Raw genomic sequence first — 20,427 nt, forward strand, 5'->3', positions numbered from 1 at the left:
TAAATACTGTCACGCACCGTGCAACTTAATCCGGCATAAGCGTTTAGTGCAGATGCACAGTTGTCAATAATATATGGCTCTTGTTTATTAACTCGTGGGTATGGTTTTGACAGGAGAGCTGTCAAAATACCGCGTGATTTTCAAATATCCGTTCTCCAAGAACTGGTATATATATCGCTCAAATCACTTTGTGAAATCAGGAAGTTTTCACCAGTCTTCGTGGATCGATGCCGTTTTGGCATGTTTAGAATAATAGCATTCCGTGAACTGGCGCAAACGCCTACCTCATCGTTTTATTGTTTTGTTCTTTTTGGACACGTTTAGTGGCCATAAAGATCGTTTCAAAATTTTGTTGTTATTGTTATTTTCTTTCGTCATTATCATTAAAAAATCGCTTTTCTCTTCGAATACTGGACCAATTGCTTTGGAATTTTCAGTGGTTCAAGATTGATTTTTTTGCCAGAAGGCTATTACTTTCATTTATTCCTGAATTTTCTATGAATCTTATGAGATCTAATATTTCATCCAAAATTGCGCTGTATTAATTTTTAATTATGGGAACACGGTTTTTAATCCGCCAAGCGTGACGGCTGACTGTGAAAATTCTTGCGACTGAAAACCCGGAACTTTTTGAGGGTACGGTACCGGTAACGTCAAAGGTAAACCCTGCTTCGCTCTAGTCCACGTGTCCATATATTTGAGCGTTGCTCTCTTGTTTCTTTTTATGCTTGATTTGTAATGGATCCTTATGCGTGACTAAATATTGTTTTCATTTAGCAAGATGGGAGCAGTTTGGAAATAAAAATTGAATGATCTAGTTGACGCTTCCTGGAATTGATTTGATATTATAGTTATTTATTTTTTATTTGCAACATGTCCGTTAGTTGTCGTTACAAAGAAAAAGATTGAATTGCTGTTTCGCATATATAGAGGGTAGAAAGGAAATAGAAAGTTAAATTTAAACAGACAATTTGCTGATACAAACTTCAACAATTATGTGAAGGCTACCTGTTGCAAAAATGTAAAAAAGAGCAATATATGTAGAGGAAAGCTGAGTAATGTACGAATAAGAAAAATATTAATGTCTTTTAAATCAGCGAAATCCTAAATTACAAGTTTGCAAGTTAGAGAATTCTTAACTCTTTATAGCTTTGTAAAATATTAATTATTGGAGTAAGTATATAGTTTGTATGTAAATGACTTCGCTGTTTCGCAAGCACCAAAATAACCAACTTTTTTGAGTACTAATTTAAGGGATCATTTGTAACATCATGTTCAAACGTTATAAATTTGGTATTGACCTTTACACGATTGACTAAAATAGAATGCAGTAATATCTATCAATCAAGTTTCTAGAATCTAGGACATGTACGTATCGGCCCCTGTTTTTGAAGTAAGTTCTAGCTTTCATGAATGTTTACCTTATTTCTCGTTACAGCCCATTGCATACGGTAAAACGGTTCTGAGAATTCTTTCGATTTGTGACCATAACACGACACGAAAATTATTGGTTGGCTTTTATACAAAAAAAAAACAGGTTGCTCAAGTTGTAAGTCTTTTTCAAAACAGGATTACTTCGAACGCTAAAACCGCAATTTATCAATACGAAGGCTTTGCGCGCTAAATATATATATGCCGAGGGCGGTCTTGTCGCTCTTCAGAGAGTTACAAACAGACAGCGTTAAGACCTTGCTGAAATGAAAAAAGATAGAAGAAAGTTGCGGCCTACTGAAAATTTGTAGTTTCATTTGTGTCACTATCGTTAATTTTTTGATTGTTGTAGCAATGAATGATGATGCCATTTTCATTCTAATTATTAAAGTGAAAGTTCCATATTCGCGGAAAGATTTTATTTTTTTCTTTTGGTTGAAAAGTTAATTAGCCACTGAATTTTTGTGCAACGAAAATAGGCCAGTAAAGAAAAAAGGTTGAGAAACACTGCTGTAAACACTTATAAAGATTGAGATTCTCGAGAATTTGAACATTGGAAGATTCAGCATTACGTTGATTAGAACTTTGTCGGTATAAACGCAATGATATACATACTTAGGCTTACCATACCATTACCATACGCGAATTGGACAAGCCAACCTCGGTTCGATTCCAGAGGCTTAGTAATAGCTTAAACGTTTCCAATACCATTGTGGGTAGATTAAGGGTATTAAAATGAGCTGTAAATCCTATCAAAATATCCTCTATTGGCCTTTGCTTCAAATACTGGAAATCGTTCAGCTCATTATAAAAATTGCACTTTGTTTCGGCGTTTCGATGATTCAACGACAGCATTGTTGGGTATTAAATTAACGCATGGTTCATACTCATATCATAACTATGATATATCAATTTTACTCTCTATCTGAACTAGTAAAGTGAGACGCAAAATCGGCTGCATCCGTTAAAAAAATATTTTGTAATAGTATCAAATAGAAAAATTATTTATGACTGACTGAAGTCTATCGCCGGGACCGGGACTGTACCGGCTAAACCGGGACGTATGGTAAGCCTATACATACTAGTCATGTCGAGTAAAAGATTTTTTTTCTTGTAGCGGTAGATAGTAAACGAATAATTTAGAGTTTTTAGACAGGATCTATATATATTCTGATGAGTAATGAAAGTATAAAAATATTTTTTTGATTGCGGATATATAAATATTTATTAGGATTAAGTTTGAGAGAATCGAGATTCTACTATGATATCAAGTGTACCGCGAAAACAGTGTCTGTATGTGTTAACACGAAAGTTGATTGTCCGCAGGCAATGTTTTTTACATTGCTTGCATTTTTGAATATTTTATGTCCGCAAAATTTTACCAGCATAGTCGAAAATTTGATTGGTCGAAAATATTACTAAACCTAAATAGATTTTATTAAGTCTAAAATAACTTGACGCAAGTATTGTTGGATATATGGTGTGTTCCCTATACCTGGAGTTGAGGAATCGAAGTCTAAATATGAATTAGCAAGTATTTTAGAATATATATTCACGCAAAAGCAATATTTTAAATATTCTGTATTTTTTCAGCAGGATATATATTATCCAAAAACTAATAAACATAACGGAACAAGAGTATGGCGGCCTCTGTTCTACAAGCCGTTGTGGTCTTTTTATTCTGCTTATCGGCTGGTCTAGGTAAGTTGTTTATTTGCGTGGCTTGAGATCAATAAGATGTATATGTTAATTAAACACGCAACGCAGTATCGGATAAAATTTATATAAAAAAGATCAGTGAATGTCGTTGTTCAAGTAAATGCACTTTTCATCGCAGTCTCAAATAGGAAGCTATTATTATGTCACAAGCGTCATAAACATACTGCGTTGTTCAATCGTCAACGGCGTACTTGACATAGTATCATATATATTCTCAATTTTCAGCTTTGATATGCGACCGATGTGAGAATAGCCCTGAAATCTGTAAAAATTCGAAAAAAACTGAGGATTGCAGTCAGTATGGTTCAGATCAGGTATGAATATTTTCCTTATATTGATGTCATAAGCGACAGGGTTGGGTACTGGACAGTCCAGCAACGGTAATAAGGCAGGAAAAATTCCAAGCATTAAAATTTGTAAACTGATCACAAAAATTGTTTTTTTTACTAGTCCATGTTGACGTGGGGTTTATGAATCTTAATATACTAGTATTTTTATTATAGGACATTACTACATTTCGATGAAGATATAATTAAATGGAAAGTTGTGTTATTTGTCGGTGTATGTAAAGTTGGAGGTCCTATTTATGCTTATTGGGCGGTGTTGTCAATCTACTTCCGTAGCCAACCCTCAAAACAGTAGTAACGCACACAGATTCACCAGACGACTCCAACTTCAAAATGTTTGCCTATTTTTTGTTTTCAAGTATCATATTAACCTTCTTTATTAAAGATAAACACCAGTGGCGTAGCAAGACTCTCGTGGGCCCCCCCGCAAAAATATTTCGTGGAAATGACCCCAAAAACTCTCGGACATAAGCTAAAACAACGCTTTTTTCCCCTTCCGTCAAAAAGCATAACATGTCGCTATTAAAAGGCAATGGTAAACTAAAATTTGCTGTTTATCTTGGTTACTATAATTTTTTTTCATACGCGCTTCCTTTTGTGACCTTTTTCTGCGTTTCTGTGCGCCACTGAGAGGTTTTGTTTCCGACATCATTCTGACAGCCTTCGCAATTTCGCCGGTGCGATCAAACCACAAGACGCCGAAAATCGACGACTCCCTGGCATTGTTACGTAACAAAACGATTTGAGCAGAACTAACATCAACGTTATAAGATGTGCATTACTGGTTTTGCAATGCAGCTTTTGGTTTTGCGGCTTAAATTTCCAAATTATAACCGCTTGGGCCCCTTTGCGCTGTGGGCCCCCCGCGACCGCGGGGGTTGCGGGGGTGGATGCTACGCCACTGATAAACACTGATACTTATTTATTTGACACGGAATGGGCCTAAGAGCCGTTTTCGTAAATTGTTGTTGTTTTTTTGGTAGTATTCTCCTTGTTGCTGCATTTTTGTTTAAAAAAAATTCTTTTCCCTTCAACAATTGGACAAATGAACTATTTGCACCATGTGGCGGTTTCACGATCGCATTTCAACGATCTAGTGGTCAGTGAAGTCGGTAGTTTTTTAATAGACCAGGCCCAAGGTGGTCCAACCCTGTCATGCTGATACATTCCGTGCGGCCAACACAACAATTTTAGCGCATATTTGTATCTAATAGTAGAACGTTTTTGAGTTTTTTTTTTAGGTATTCCAACTGGGGTTAGAATCCCAAGATTCAAACCCTTTTTGCTAACGCTTTGTATTTTTATTTTAGTAAAAACACTCCTCTGTTTTCAAGCGCGGGCCATATGACAGTAGTGACGAAACGCAGAGCCGACTTAACGCCGCGCAATCCAGTTTTTTTTAGCTAAGTCCCGAAATACCAACTTAGACGGACTTGGTTGGTATTTGACGATGGCACTAAGCTTGCTCACGCTGCAAGTTTTTATATTACTCAAATATAACAATTCGTAATGAAATGAGTGTCACAAAAAAGGCGACATGAGGAAAACACGGCGGAAACGTATTTCCTTGCCCATCACGCAGTGTCTGGTTTAATTCCAAGTAATATCTGCCACGAAAGAATATAATTTGAAGCGACAATAAACGCGAGATGCGGAAAATACAACGATAATTCTCGGTAATCAATTTTAAAATAACTGAGGGCTTTATATATCTTATTTAAAAGAGCGCCATTCATGCAGCATAATAATAGTCTGAGTAGAACGGTCAACTCTCGTTGTTTATCAAATTGAAAGTAAGTAAACTCGCGATATTTCGATCACGTTTGGGTTTTCTCCGACTTGCGGCCCGCGAGACCTCCTCAAAAGTTTTTGCGGTTCTCCAACCTAGCAACCTTAAACCGCCCTGAGGTAGACTACTAGGTACCGGTCAAATTTCAAACTACAGTTGTGACTTGCATCTCTTGGTATTTCGATTCACGTTGAGACTGGAGGCATGAACCTTTATTGTCACACTCCCTCAGGATTAGAACTCAACCGATATATCAGCCCGATATTGCGTGTTTGCCGATATATCATATCGGCAGTAAACGGCCGATATATATATCGGCTATATAGAATAGACTATACCAGTTAAAAAACCTGAAAATGTTCGTAAAAGTTGTTTTATTTACTGTTGGTTGTGATTATTTTTGATGGATAATATAGACTTATGTGTTTTATTGTTTTTATAATTAAATTACACACAGGGTGCACCAAAGTCTTCAGTGCTTAGGGCACCAAAGGGGCATAATCTGTCCCTGTCCATAGCAAGCATAACGGCAGTGTAGCACGGGACGGACTAAAAGTAGGCACTTGCAAATAAGCCACTTCCTTAGACCCTATTTAGGCACTTCGGAAAAAAAGAAAAATGGGCGTAACAACTTTCAAAATGATAATGAATTAATTAAAAATTGTCAAATTAAATGTTAAACACGCAAAGTGCAACAAGTAGACCCAATGATAATATTTATAACGTAGTATTAGAGGGGTCGCTCGCGCTCTGTCACCACATAGGCTAGGCACTTATTTAGGCCCTTCGAAAATAAAGAAAGTTGTGAATTATCACCAATAGAAGGCCGAGAAATAAAAATATAAGTCACACTAATTAGCCTAGGTAAATATCCAACGAATGCACTTGAGTATAGTAGTTGTATTTAGGAATAATTATTTGTTATAAATTGCCTAATCAAGGGCCTAATTTCTAAGTGCCTACTTTTAGTCCATCCCGTGTAGCACAGTGAATACTGGAATAACGGATGTATGTGTGTATGTATGTATGAAGTATGTGTAACGTATGGTGTGTCCATGGTCTGACGGTGTATATAAGTATAAGTATATTTTGATTTTTCCGCAAAAATACCATACACAAAACACAAACGAGAATATCGGTCAGAGACCGAAGACTTATCGATCGAAAGCTGGGGGATCCAAAAAACAGCGCCCTTACTCCATAGTGACATCTTGTGTCCCATCACTAATTAATTAATAACTCGCTAATTATACGACAAAATTCGCCCAAAATCAGTAGGCTTCTGGTCATCCGAGATATGATGAATGCACATGCAAAATCTGGAGCAGATTCAATCTCGCTTTCGTGAGATATCGCGTGCATCTAACAGACAGACTGACAAATACCTATCAACATACTTACCGATCAAGATCGATACGTAACAAATAAATGAACGAGAGCAAGTCTAAACATGGTTATCGGGACCAGAATAACTAAAATTAATGAGTTAATTCACTGAGATAAAATTTCTGCCTGTAACAGTTGGTTTGATTTCTAATGAGGACAAAAATAGGTACATATTCCATAATGGAAATTCATTGACTTTCTAAAACGCATAAGATCAACAATATTTCAATATATATCACAGGTCTGCGCAAACTTCTATTATTGGAGCAATGGAAAAGCACATTCTGAGAAAAAATGTTATCAAAGAAAAGCTTGTGAGAGACAAGCGGAGCAGGTAGGCAATTTAGCGGTTTTGTATCTCAATAAAAATATATCTACATGTTAACGTGTGCTTGTTCAAATCTTTAATAATGTATAAAATTTACTTCCAACTACAGAAGAACTTATAGCAATAACATCTATAGACATTTGTTAAAAACATAGAGCATATCCATAGCAATGATTTGTTATTTATGTCAACGATTTCTGTCGGGGAAATTTAGTCACTAAATATATAGTGATACAGAAATTGTTACTGCAGAAGTGCTCTGGCATATCAGTTTTTTCGAATAATTGAAATATGAATATAAACATCTCAGTAATCAAAAAAAATCAAACACGGATTGTTATTTATTACTAACCCGGTACTTAATTACAGGAAGATAATTTCTGTGGAGATAACGATGGAAAAGACAAACCATGTCGTTGTTGCTGCACTAAATACAGATGCAATAGATTAGAAAAAGGATGTGTTAGTAAGTTACTGGACATAAAAGCAGAACACTCTTTGATATTAAAGTATTTATCAGCATAAAGTGAAACCAGCCATAATGGGTTTTACTGTTTAATTATTACTACAAATTGTTAATTAAATTTACTAGTATATTTTCTGCGACAGTTACATAATTCAATCATAATCACATTATTCAAATGTCCCGATTTTATTCATTTAGCTGAATCAAAATGCATAAAACCAAAACAACCAACCGTTGGAACTTACGATTGCCCGAGAAATCTGAGACTGGGAGCTATATGCAATTTTACTTGTCCTCTTGGATATGATCTGCTAGGATCAAAAACAATACGATGTGGCATACAGAGTACGGGTAAACTGGGCTGGCTTAACTTGGGACAGAGATGTAAGAAGATACGATGCCCTGTGATTGAACCACTGGGAAACGGTACAGTAACTTGCGCCAACAAAGGAAAATATAGGGGACTGCCTGATTTTGTGTATCTGGGAACAATCTGCAATTTCAAATGTGATCCTGGCTTTAAACTTCAAGGCGCAAAAAGGACGGAATGTTTGCGGTCGAATAAATGGACCAAGAAAGCCCCGAAATGCATTCCTGATCCATGTGACTGGTTTCCCCCTAGCAGTAATCGAGACCATACGTGTACAAATGGTAATATGCTTGCGAGCAAATGCACATTCAAATGCGCACCTGGCTATAAACTGATTGGTAATAAGCAGATTCAATGTGTTGGGGATCCTAAAGATTCAAGGGTGAGAGAATGGGACAAAGAGCCCCCTAAATGTGTGAGTGTGAAGTGTCAACCTGAGCAAGAAGATCCTATCAACGGAAAAGTCGAATGTACGAACGAAAACTTTGAGCATAGTGTTTGTACATTTACTTGTGATAAAGGTTACGATTTGGATGATACAGCTAAAAACTCATTTGACACAAAATGCGTGGATGATGGAGATGGCGACAACTTGGGCGAGTGGACCGAGAAGCCTAAAACATGCACGAAAATCAAATGTCAACCAGTATTGAAAAAACCTATTAATGGCACTATAAAATGTACTGATAAAAATAATTTAGATTCAGTATGTACATTCAAATGCAACCCCGGCTATGATCTGGTTGGTACCACACAAACACTCGTTACATCAAAGTGTGGAAATGATTTTGATGGTAACAGTGTTGGCGAATGGAGCTTGAAAACACCGCCGAAATGTGAAAAAATTATTTGCAATCCGCCCCATGTTGACCCCGAAAACGGAAAAGTGACATGCACTGATTTTAATTTTCTTGGTAGTGTCTGTACTTTTAGATGTAATGCTTTCTATGACGTTGATGGAACAACAAAAGATTTTCATATTTCGGAATGCGTCAAAGATAAATCAGCCAGTGGGACTGCAGTTGGAAAATGGAATCCGGGACCAGCTACTTGTTCTCCAAAAAAATGTCGTCCAGTCCGAAAACCGGTTGACGGTAAATTTAAATGCACTTCTGATAACTTTGTTGAGAGCACTTGTACGTTCCGTTGCGATCCTGGATTTGAATTAATCGGAAGCTGGAGTATCACATGTCGCGATCAAAAATTAGACGGAGACAATGTTGCGGAATGGTCTGCCAGAGAACCAGAGTGCAGTAAAATTTTCTGTAAAAGACAGGATCAAGATGACACAGTAACACGTGTGTGCGATCCAGTTGGAGGTAAAGTATTTGTAGTTGGCACTGTCTGTACGTACAAGTGCAAAAACGAAGGTCATTACATGGTGCCGTTTGGAAAACCCGATGAGGTAGTAACCACTGGATCATTGGACGTTGAATGTCGTACCAGTAAACGATGGTCTGAAGGGGCCCCTACTTGTGTTCCAATCAAATGTCGACCCTTAAAAACTCCCGAATTTGGCCACGCTCCAAAATGCTCTAATTCCAGGTGGTATCAGTCCTCATGCTCCTTCAGTTGTCGTTCCACATATGCACTAACGCACGAAGAACCACTGGTATGCGAAAGTGACGGAGACAATTCTGATAAAACGGGAAAATGGAGTAGAGAGGAACCGACTTGCAAAAAGAACCAATGCGAACTATTTGGACGAGTCAACAACGGCGTCATTTCATACACTGATAAACAAAAAATCGGCTCACTCGCTAAACTCAAATGCAACTCCGATTATACATATAAACAATTCCAAGATGCGGAATGTCTAGACTCAGGTCCAACCAGGAGCGTTCCGGACTGGAGCAGAAGAGAAAACGTTTGTTGCGTGAGATGCCTTTTCAACAAGAGATTGAAAATTGTTTCAGTAATCGACGAAACCATTGGAAATAGTGAAGAAAATTGGGAAAGTATCGCAACGTGGCATTTTTACATAATTGAACATTTATTCACCAATGGATATGATGTCAACTTTGGAATGGTTTTGTATAACACAAAGGTTAATACTGAAACATCAACGAGGCTAAACAAGCTCAAAAGATACAGCGATGTTGAAGACGTACAATACGAGATTTTAGATAAAACACATGGCGGAGTTGGTAAGCTTGATATATTTTTATGGATTGAATAGTTACTTTACTTAGTCATGTAATTTAGTATAGTAATGATCGCATTTTTCATTCTGATACTGCATAATCAAATTGAGAACTTTTCAACTAAGCATTTGAGTTTTATCAGAATAAGTATAATTATGTGATCGATAAGAATCACTTAATTGCATTTATAGTATGATCTTCATACGTAATCGTCATTTGATTTCAATATGATACAGATGTTGAAAAATAATATTTTTCATTAGGATCAAACACTGGTGCAGCATTGGACTATACTATGTCCAAATATTTCCACCGGAAGACGAAAGAAGAGCCATACGTCATTTTACTCAAAAGCGATACTTCTTCTTCTGATGAAATGGAACCAGCTGAAAAGATCAGAAATGCGGACATCAATGTAAGGCATTACGCAACATATATATAGTATTCACACAGAGCTTGGAACCTTGTAACAAATAAACTATACAATAGCTAATATTAACCTATTCAGAATTATTCATAGCGCAGAATATTACTTTACAACCTTCGTAATAAATCTGAAAATAGTTGTTTCATGAAAATTAATAGGCAAGATGTGAAGTTTGGCTATAAACCACGAATAGTCTTCAACTCTGTTTCTACAGCATTTCGATAATTACCGGTTGATTCTAAAATTACCACATTGCGGTTGATTTATGTCAAAAAATACATTTTAAGACCATTATTTTGGTGTTTATTTTGATGATTGTTTGATTCATATTTGTTCACAGTGTATTTGTTCACTCTCAGAAGTATAAATAACATTATGTTATTCGGAAGTTTTGAAAAATCTGCAAATCATCTTCATTTTGTTTCAATTTGACATTTGTCTTTAAGTTGATGGCGCTCGGATTCAAATCCGGAAATTGGAGGGCGAAACAAAAAAAACTAGCTGCCATCACTGGAATAGATGAGAATGCTCTCATGATCAGTGATTTGAGAGACATCAACAGAGTAGCAGAAGTCATAACGGAAATCACGAAAGCACGAGGATGCGACTCGTCCAGCAGAAATCAGCCTTGCTCCTAACTGCAATTTCATGTGTACCGAAGTCGACAATTTTCAAGAATTTCGTTTCGCACTTAACTTAATCAATATAGAAATACTGAATTCACCACCAACCTTTCGATTAATTGAATTAGGTGCAATTAATTAATGTTTTGATTACATGTGATAATTTTGTAAGATTGATTTGTACCTTGTATTTTATTGCAAAACTGGTTTATAATAATTGGCAATGTGAAGAAAAAATGGTATAAAGAGTGATTAACTTCTACCAAGAATAATGTAGGATATAATGTTATAATAGCATGTTTAATGCTATGTGTTGCTCAATTAGTTTTTATGTGAGATTTTTGTGATATGTTTTGGCTTAGCACTATTAATTATACAATGAATATGGAAATACAACCCGTACTTAAAATTAAATCGACTTTAAATTCGCCTTACCAATAGCTTTGCTTCGCATTTGTGCCGGAGGCAAAAGGCTTATTTCTATATGATAGTGGCATATGCTCATTATTTAATCACGATATCGCTTGGTTAGTTTACAGTAAATATATGACAAAGTACATTGTAGCAGAAAAATTTTTGTTGGGGCGGGCAAACACATAACTACCATTATCTACTCTGCATAATAACTTTTATTTTAAATTATGAAACAAAGGCAAAACTGTTCCGCTTTCTCTGATACAATACGTACGTTCGATTAAAGCAAATTTTGGAAATAATCTGTTCAACATTCATGTATGATTGTAATATAGACGAAAGATAAAAAAGAAATCATTCAAATTGTCTTGTTTTTAATATGCTCACATTTGGATAAACAAAAACATTGCACTCGTACATATATATTTATATTGCAAAAACCTACTCGTTTGTCAAAAAAAATTGATATCGGACGTTGAAAGACTGCCTATTTTGGGCTCACGTAGAAAATAAGATTAATGCAATCACAATTAAACAGCGTTTACACCTAGATAGCGATCGGAGACCACCGACTTATTGATCGTTCGCAGCGACGAAAGTTAGAGGATTCCCCAAAACAGAAACTGCGGTTTCGATTCCTTCGCTCTGACTCAATAGTGACACCGCGTGTTGCATCACTAATGAATTATTAACTCGCTAATTATACGACATACTTCATCCAAAATGAGTAGGCTTCTAGTCCGAGATATGATGAATCCAAATGCAAAAGCAGATTCAACCTCGCTTTTGTGAGATATTGCGTAACATACGAAAGTGTCTAACAGACAAATACCTATCAACATACTTACCGATCGAGATTGATAAGTAACAACTCTATTTTGTGACGTTGAATGGCAGATACCTACTTTAAATTATGGAAGCTTATTACACTGAATATACAAGAGTTTTATCTATCGATGAAACGGAGTTACTAAGGGAAGCACCTAAATGTGGTTATTGATTGGGGTGAATGGTCATGATGTCAAAGAAATAATCAAAACTAAATTTAGGTATCTCACATACGGGATCAAAAACAGGCATTAGGTCTACGAAATAAGCTAGGTTTAACAAATTTGTTTCATCAAAGCACAGAACTATATATGTAACATTGATTTTGTTGACGATGAGCAAAAATGTAATTTACGATATTTTTGAAAAAAGTGATATTTTTGAAAGAAGTGAGAATTTTCATGTGACAAACCTTGATGTGATACAACAAATAAGCAATATATATAGTGGGAATGTTGTACAGACACATAAATCGATACTAATTTAAAGGCTAACATGTGAATTAGCACGTATTATATAATATATTTCCTTTCTTTTAGCAGCCCATATATATTATACAAAAAATAATATAAATAACGGAACAAGAGTATGGCGGCCTCTGTTCTACACGTCGTTGTGGTCTTTTTATTTTGCCTATCGGCGGGTCTAGGTAAGTTGGTTATTTTTTTGGCTTGAGATTAAATCAATAAGATATATTGAATACGCAACGCAGTATCGGGTAAAATTGATATAAAAAAGATTTGTGAATGTCGTGGAATATTCAGGTCAAGTGTAGTTTTCAACTCAGTCTCTAATACAAGGCTATTATTATGTCACAAACGTCATAAACATACTGCGTTGTTCAATCGTCAATGGCATACTTGACGTAGTATTATAATCTCCATTTTCAGCTTTGATATGCGACCGATGTGAGAATGACCCTGAAATCTGTGCAAAATCGAAAAAAACTGAGGATTGCAGTCAGTATGGTTCAGATCAGGTATGAATATTTCCCCTATATTGATGTCAAACGGAAAGTTGTGTATTTGTCGGTTTGATTTTTAATAAGGAGTGAGAACATAGGTACATATTCCATAATGGAAATTCATCGACTTTCTAAAACGCATAAGATCAACAATATTTCAATGTATATCACAGGTCTGCGCAAACTTCTTTTATTGGAGTAATGGAAAACCACATTCTGAGAAAAGATGTTATCAAAGAACAGCTTGTGAAAGACAATCGGAGCAGGTAGGCAATCTAGCGGTTTTGTATCTCAACAATATATATATATATATATACATGCTAGCGTGTGTTTCTTCAAATCTTTAATAATGTGTAAAATTTGCTCCTAACTACAGAAGAACTTATAGCAATAGCATCTATAGACATTTGTTAAAAAGATCTAGCATATCCATAGTTCAAAATGGCATCAAAATGCTTTGTTATTTATGTCAACGATTTCTGTCGGGGAAATTCAGTCACTAAATAGATAGTGATACAAAATTTGTTACTGCAGAAGTGCTCTGGCATACCGGTTTTGTTGATTAAATGAACTATGAATATAAACATCTCAATTACCGAAAAAAGATAAACATGGATTATTATTAACTCGATACTTAATTACAGGAAGATAATTTTTGTGGAGAGAACGATGGAAACGACAAACCATGTCGTTGTTGCTGCACTAAAAACAGATGCAATAGATTAAGAAAAGGATGTGTTAGTAAGTTACTGATCTTAAAGGCAGGAAACTCTTTGATATTAAAGTATTTTTCATCATAAAGTGAAACTAGCCATAATAGGTTTTAATGTTTAATTATTACTACAATTTGTCAATTATAATTTACTAGTATATTTTCTGCATCAATCACATAATTCAATCATAATCACATAATTCAAATGTCCCGATTTTATTCATTTAGCTGAATCAAAATGCATCAAACCAAAAAAACCAACCGTTGGAACTTACGATTGCCCGAGAAATCTGAGACTGGGAGCTGTATGCAACCTCACTTGTCCTGTCGGATATGATCTGCCGGGACAAAAAATAATACGATGTGGCATACAGAGTACGGGTAAACTGGGCTGGCTTAACTTGGGACAGAGATGTAAAAAAATACGATGCCCTGTGATTGAACTTCTTGGAAACGGTACAGTAACTTGCGCCAACAAAAGAAAGTATAGACGACTACCCGATTTTATTTATCTGGGAACAATCTGCAATTTCAAATGTGATCATGGCTATAAACTTGAAGGTGCAAAAAGAACGGAATGTTTGCGGTCGAATAAATGGACCAAGAAAGCCCCCATATGCATTCCTGATTCATGTGACTGGTTCTCTATTAGCAGTAATCGTGACCATACGTGTACAAATGGTAATATGCTTGCGAGCAAATGCATATTCAAATGCGCACCTGGCTATATACTGATTGGTGAAAAGCAGATTCAATGTGTTGAAGATTCAAGGGTGAAAGAATGGGACAAAGAGCCCCCTAAATGTGTGGGCGTGAAGTGTCAACCTGAGCAAGAAGATCCTATCAACGGAAAATTTGAATGTACGAACAAAAACCTTGAGAATAGTGTTTGTACATTTACTTGTGATAAAGGTTATGATTTGGATGATACAGCTAAAAACTCATTCGACACAAAATGCGTGGATGATGGAGATGGCGACAACTTGGGCGAGTGGACCGAGAAGCCTAAAACATGCACGAAAATCAAATGTCAACCAGTATTGAAAAAAACGGTTGATGGCACTATAAAATGTACTGATAAAAATAATTTAGATTCAGTATGTACATTCAAATGCAACCCCGGCTATGATCTAGTCGGTACCAAACAAACATTCGTTACATCAAACTGTGGAAATGATTTTGATGGTAACAGTGTTGGCGAATGGAGCTTGAAAACACCGCCGAAATGTGAACGAATTATTTGCATACCATACGAATTATTTGATCCCCCGAATCGAAAAGTGACATGTACTGATTCCAATTTTCTTGGTAGTGTCTGTACTTTTAGATGTAATGCTTTTTATGACGTTGATGAAACCACGAAAAACTTCCATATTTCACAATGCGTCAAAGATAAGTCAGCCAGTGGGACTGCAGTTGGAAAATGGGATCCAGAACCGGCTACTTGTTCTCCAATAAAATGTCGTCCCGTCCGAAAACCGGTTGACGGTAAATTTAAATGCAGTTCTGATAATTTTGTTGAGAGCACTTGCACGTTCCGTTGCGATTCTGGATTTGAATTAATCGGAAGAAGCAGTATCACATGTCGCGATCAAAAAGCAGACGGAGACAATGTTGCGGAATGGTCTGCCAGAGAACCAGAGTGCAGGAATATTGTCTGTTCACCACAAACACACGATAATACAGTAACGCGTGTGTGCAAACCAGTTGGAGGTAAAGTATTTGTAGTTGGCACTGTCTGTACGTACAAGTGCAAAAACGAAGGTCATTACATGGTGCAGTTTGGAAAACCCGATGAGGTAGTAACCACTGGATCATTGGAGGTTGTTAAATGTCCTACTAGTAAACTATGGTCTTCAGGTGCCATAACTTGTGTTCCAATCCAATGTCGACTATTAAAAACTCCCGAATTTGGCCACGCTCCAAAATGCTCTAATTCCAGGTGGTATCAGTCTTCATGCTCCTTCAGTTGTCGTTCCACATACGCACTAACGCATGAAGAACCACTGGTATGCGAAAGCGACGGAGACAATTCTGATAAAACGGGAAAATGGAGTAGAGAGGAACCGACTTGCAAAAAGAACCAATGCGAACTATTTGGACGAGTCAACAACAGCGTAATTTCATATACTGATGAACAGAGAATTGGCTCACTCGCTAAACTCAAATGCAATCCAGGTTATACCTATAAACAATTACAAGATGTGGAATGTCTAGACTCGGGTCCAACCAGGAGCGTTCCGGTCTGGAGCAGAAGCGAAAACGTTTGTTGCGTCAGATGCCTTTTCAACAAAAGATTGAAAATTGTTTCAGTAATCGATGAAACTATTGGAAATAGTCAAGTAAATTGGGAAAGTATTGCAGCGTGGCATTTTTACATAATTGAACGTTTATTCATCAATGGATACGATATCAACTTTGGAATGGTTCTGTATCACACAAAGGTTAATACTGAAACTTCAACGAGGCTAAACAAGCTCAAAAGATTTAGCGATGTTGAAGACATTCAAGACCAGCTTTTAGATAAAACACATGGCGGAATTGGTAAGCTTGATATATTTTTATGAAAGAAAATGGTTACTTTATTTAGTCATGTGGTTTGGCCTAGTAATGACCGCCTTTTTATTCTGATACTATATAATCAAATTGAGAACTTGTCAACTAAGCATTTGAGTTTATATGAATAAGTAGGCTACAATTATGTGGTTGCTGAGGATAACAAGCAAACTTTATTATCATTCTATTACATTTATAGCATGATCTACATACGTGATAGTCATTTGATTTCAATACCTATATGATTATTGATGTTGATAATAAAAATGAAATAATAAAAATAATATTTTTTATTAGGATCAAACACTGGTGCAGCATTGGACTATACTATGTCCAAATATTTCCACCGAAAGACGAAAGAAGAGCCATACGTCATTTTACTCAAAAGCGATACTTCCTCTGATGATGAAATGGAACCAGCTCAGAAGATCAGAAATGCGGACATAAATGTAAGGCATTACACAACATATATATAGTATTCACATAGAGCTTGGAACCTTGTAACAAATAAACTTATTCAAAATAATCATAGCGAAGAATATTACATTACAACCTTCGTGATAAATCTGAAAAAAGTTGTTTCATGAAAATTAATAAAAAAAAATGTAAAGCTCGGTTTCAAACCAAGAATAGTCTTCAACTCTGTTCCTACAGCATGTCGATAATTACCGGTTGGTGTTAAAGTTATACGTTGTGCTTGGTTTATGTCAAACATCTTTTTCAATATTTGTTTGAGTCATATTTGATCACAGTGCCACTTTCAGCAGTATAAATAACATTATGTTGTTCAGAAGTTTTGAAAAATCTGCAAATCATCTTCATTTCGTTTCAATTTGATATTTTTCTTTAAGTTGATGGCGCTCGGTTTCAAATCCGGAAATTGGAGAGCGAAACAAAAAAAACTAGCTGCCATCACTGGAGTAGATGAGAACGCGATCATGATCAGTGATTTCAGAGACATCAACAGAGTAGCAGAAGTCATTACAGAAATCACAAAAACACGAGGCTGCGACTCGTCCAGCAGAAACCAGCCTTGCTCTTAACTGCAATTTCATGTATACCGGAGTCCACAGTTTTCAAGGATTGAATTCACTACCCACATTTCGATTGATTAGATTAGGTACAATTAATTGATATTTTGATCACAATTGCTGATTCTGTCAGGATTGATTTTCACCCTGTATTTCATTGCAAAACTGGTTTATAATAATTGACAATGTAAAGAAGAAAACGTATGATCTAAACAGTGATTAACTTTTACCAACAATAATATAGGATACTGGTGTCAAGCAGACAATGTTATATTTGCATGTTTATTGCTATGTATTGCTTAAAGGAGATTATCGTGATATGTTTTGGCACAGCACTATTAATTCGAAGCGTTAAATATACAATAAATATGAAAATAACACCCGTACTTAAAATTTAATCGACTTTGAATTCGGCTTACTAAAATATTTGCTCCGCATTTGTGCCGGAGGCAAAAGGCTTATTCCTATATGATAGTAATATATGGATATTATTTAATCACGATATCGCTTGGTTAGTTTACAGTAAATATCCGACAAAGTACATTCTAGCAGTGTAATTTGTGTTAGAGCGTACAAACACATGACTACCAATATCTACTCTGCATAATAACTTTCATTTTAAATTTTGAAACAAAGGCAACATTGTTCCGATTCCTCTGATATAGCGACCTTTTAAACTGGGGAGGGTTTTAATTACTTTAGGACTCGTAATACCTCGTGTCATGTAAATATTGCTTCAGTTTTCTTTTCGGCGGATTGTTTACGATGTCACTTTCGATCGACAAACTACCAACATATCTTTCCAGATTAACTATTCCACCTCGCAGCAAATAAACGCACGTTCGATCAAGCAAAGTTTGGAAATAATCTGTTCAACATTCATGTATGATTGTAATATAGACGAAAGATAAAAAAAAATCATTCAAATTGTCTTTGTGTTGAATATACTTACATTTAGATAAACAAAAACATTGCACTCGTACATATATATTTATATTGCAAATGTCGAGAAAGACTAAAAAACATTTCTTACAACAAGTATTTAGCTTTTGAATCTGATTTAAAATTGATATCGGACTATCGAAAGATTGCCTGTTTTAAACTCACGTAGGAAATAAGATTAATGCAATTGTAATTAAACAACGCTTATAACAACTCTATTTTGTGACGTCTTTGGCAGATACCTACTTTAAATTATGGAAGCTTATTACTCTGAATGTACAAGGGTTTTATCTATCGATAAAAAAGAAGTTACTAATGGAAGAATATAGATCTTGAAAGCTAAACGTGGTTATTAATTGGGGTGGAGATGGTCATGATGCCAAAGAAATATTCAAAACTAAATTTAGGAATCTCACATTCGGGATCTAAAACTACGAAATATGCTAAATTTGCTAGGTTTGTTTTATTAAAGCACAAAACGATTTATTTAACATTGATGTTATTGACGATGAGCAAAAATGTGATTTGCAATATTTTTGTTGTTTTATACTACTTTGAAAAAAAGTGAGAATTTTATTTGACAAACAGTGATGTGATACAACAACTAGCAATATAATGGGTGATGTGACTCTTGGAATGTTTTACAGACACATAAATCGATACTAATTTAAAATGTTATAACAACAATTTGGAACTTTGTGTAAAGGAAATAAAGTACTGTACATTTTCACATATGGCAATACTATTAACCAAACACCTCATTTTGAACAATATACACATTTAAGATTGGTCATTTAATATTTGAATACATATTCAGAATGCTAAGCTTATTTTGGTATACACTTAGTGCGTACATGAAAATCCGTTATGCTAATATTATAGACGGATATCAGCTGCATTTTAACATTTTAATCTCCAAACATACTGGCAAACGACTTTCGGAGATTTCGGATCTTCTCAGCGTTGGTCTCTTCTTCGTTAGATGGCGCTACCGGGCCTGTATAAGATCCCGGTGACGATGGTGCAGAACTTCTTATGTTTCCGCCTTGGACACGCCCACTTGAGTTGCTTGTAATAGAATTGCTTCTACGAGGCGAATCTGGTGGGGATCCTGGAGCACTGACGGGCGCCGATGGAGGTGCAGACATGTTTCGTGATGGATTTTGCTTGGCGTATGTTTGTCGCCTACTAGATTGATTCTGACCTCGACTGAAAATAGATGTAACATGCCACTATTTGTTTAGAGTGTAAATGGTCGCAGAATATAAAATTGATATGTGGCTCAACTCAAATTTCCTTTACTAATGATAAATATAATCTAATAGCCATTATATCGCAGTATTTGGCAACACAGATCCTGTTACGCATTTTTGCTTTTGAGAGAAGAAAATTGTTGCCAGGTTTTTTGTGTGTTTTGATCCTTTTAAAAAAATGTAGTTTATCAAAAAAGGGAACTCTGTGCTCAAAATAACCAAATCATTCTTTGGATTATCTTAATTTAAATATGAAAGAATAATCAATTTTATGCCAGATGAGTTCATAAAAATACACCAAAACTTGTTGATTGAAAGGATTTCGTATGGCAAGAACTTGCGACTATAAATTGCCATTTTACGCGTTATTAACGATCGCTTTGCTTGAAATCAATAGCATTTAATTTTGGTTAGAAGATCTGAATTTACAACTAATGCACGTATGGAAACAAATCAATAGTCGGTTAAATCTTCCTTCTCAATTAAAACTGACAATGCAAAAATAGAATAACTTACGGTGTTGCTTCGGGTCTTGGTCTCATACAAGCTTTCATTCTCTGCATGACAAGTTCGCTGATGATTTGTCGATCTTCTTCTTGTTTTTCGCCAACAAGTGGCATACAACAATCTGATACCTTAACACAACGTTGGGGAAAAATTAGTACGAGTTGGTTACGATAGACACCAACTTGATGGC

General features: G+C 35.8%; 3 protein-coding genes across 4 annotated transcripts in view; 2 read left to right on the plus strand and 1 right to left on the minus strand.

Annotated features, from left to right (window-relative positions):
* Positions 1–3,024: 3,024 nt before the first annotated feature.
* On the plus strand, positions 3,025–11,592 carry LOC120339202 (P-selectin-like). Its single transcript, XM_078115997.1, has 7 exons — positions 3,025–3,132; positions 3,376–3,464; positions 6,914–7,006; positions 7,370–7,466; positions 7,665–9,983; positions 10,244–10,395; positions 10,854–11,592. The coding sequence occupies exons 1-7, from the start codon at positions 3,072–3,074 to the stop codon at positions 11,043–11,045; spliced, it is 3,003 nt and encodes a 1,000-aa protein (XP_077972123.1). The 5' UTR covers positions 3,025–3,071; the 3' UTR covers positions 11,046–11,592.
* A 141-nt stretch (positions 11,593–11,733) lies between these two features.
* On the plus strand, positions 11,734–18,266 carry LOC144427184 (P-selectin-like). The gene is made up of 7 exons (XM_078115998.1): positions 11,734–12,921; positions 13,163–13,251; positions 13,410–13,502; positions 13,881–13,977; positions 14,177–16,492; positions 16,802–16,953; positions 17,356–18,266. The coding sequence occupies exons 1-7, from the start codon at positions 12,861–12,863 to the stop codon at positions 17,545–17,547; spliced, it is 3,000 nt and encodes a 999-aa protein (XP_077972124.1). The 5' UTR covers positions 11,734–12,860; the 3' UTR covers positions 17,548–18,266.
* Positions 18,267–18,406: 140 nt separating this feature from the next.
* LOC120339091 (synapsin-2-like) overlaps positions 18,407–20,427 on the minus strand; it is a 39,602-nt gene continuing 37,581 nt past the window's right edge. For both annotated transcript variants that reach the window (XM_039407157.2, XM_039407156.2), the window contains 2 exons: positions 20,247–20,365; positions 18,407–19,686 (listed from right to left, as the gene is read on the minus strand). In XM_039407157.2, the coding sequence (XP_039263091.2) occupies positions 19,386–19,686; positions 20,247–20,365 (420 nt within the window). In that variant the 3' untranslated portion in view covers positions 18,407–19,385. The remainder of the gene's footprint in view (positions 19,687–20,246; positions 20,366–20,427) is intronic.

Source organism: Styela clava, chromosome 9 (genome assembly GCF_964204865.1).
Source record: "Styela clava chromosome 9, kaStyClav1.hap1.2, whole genome shotgun sequence".
In the NCBI taxonomy this organism is placed as follows: Eukaryota; Metazoa; Chordata; class Ascidiacea; order Stolidobranchia; family Styelidae; genus Styela; species Styela clava.

Coding starts and splice junctions, on each gene's coding strand:
- LOC120339202 (XM_078115997.1), top strand. CDS start 3,072: ATGGCGGCCTCTGTTCTACAAGCCGTTGTGGTCTTTTTATTCTGCTTA. Junction 3,133..3,375: donor CTGCTTATCGGCTGGTCTAG/GTAAGTTGTTTA, acceptor CTCAATTTTCAG/CTTTGATATGCGACCGATGT. Junction 9,984..10,243: donor TAAAACACATGGCGGAGTTG/GTAAGCTTGATA, acceptor ATTTTTCATTAG/GATCAAACACTGGTGCAGCA.
- LOC144427184 (XM_078115998.1), top strand. CDS start 12,861: ATGGCGGCCTCTGTTCTACACGTCGTTGTGGTCTTTTTATTTTGCCTA. Junction 13,503..13,880: donor GTGAAAGACAATCGGAGCAG/GTAGGCAATCTA, acceptor ACTTAATTACAG/GAAGATAATTTTTGTGGAGA. Junction 13,978..14,176: donor ATTAAGAAAAGGATGTGTTA/GTAAGTTACTGA, acceptor TTATTCATTTAG/CTGAATCAAAATGCATCAAA.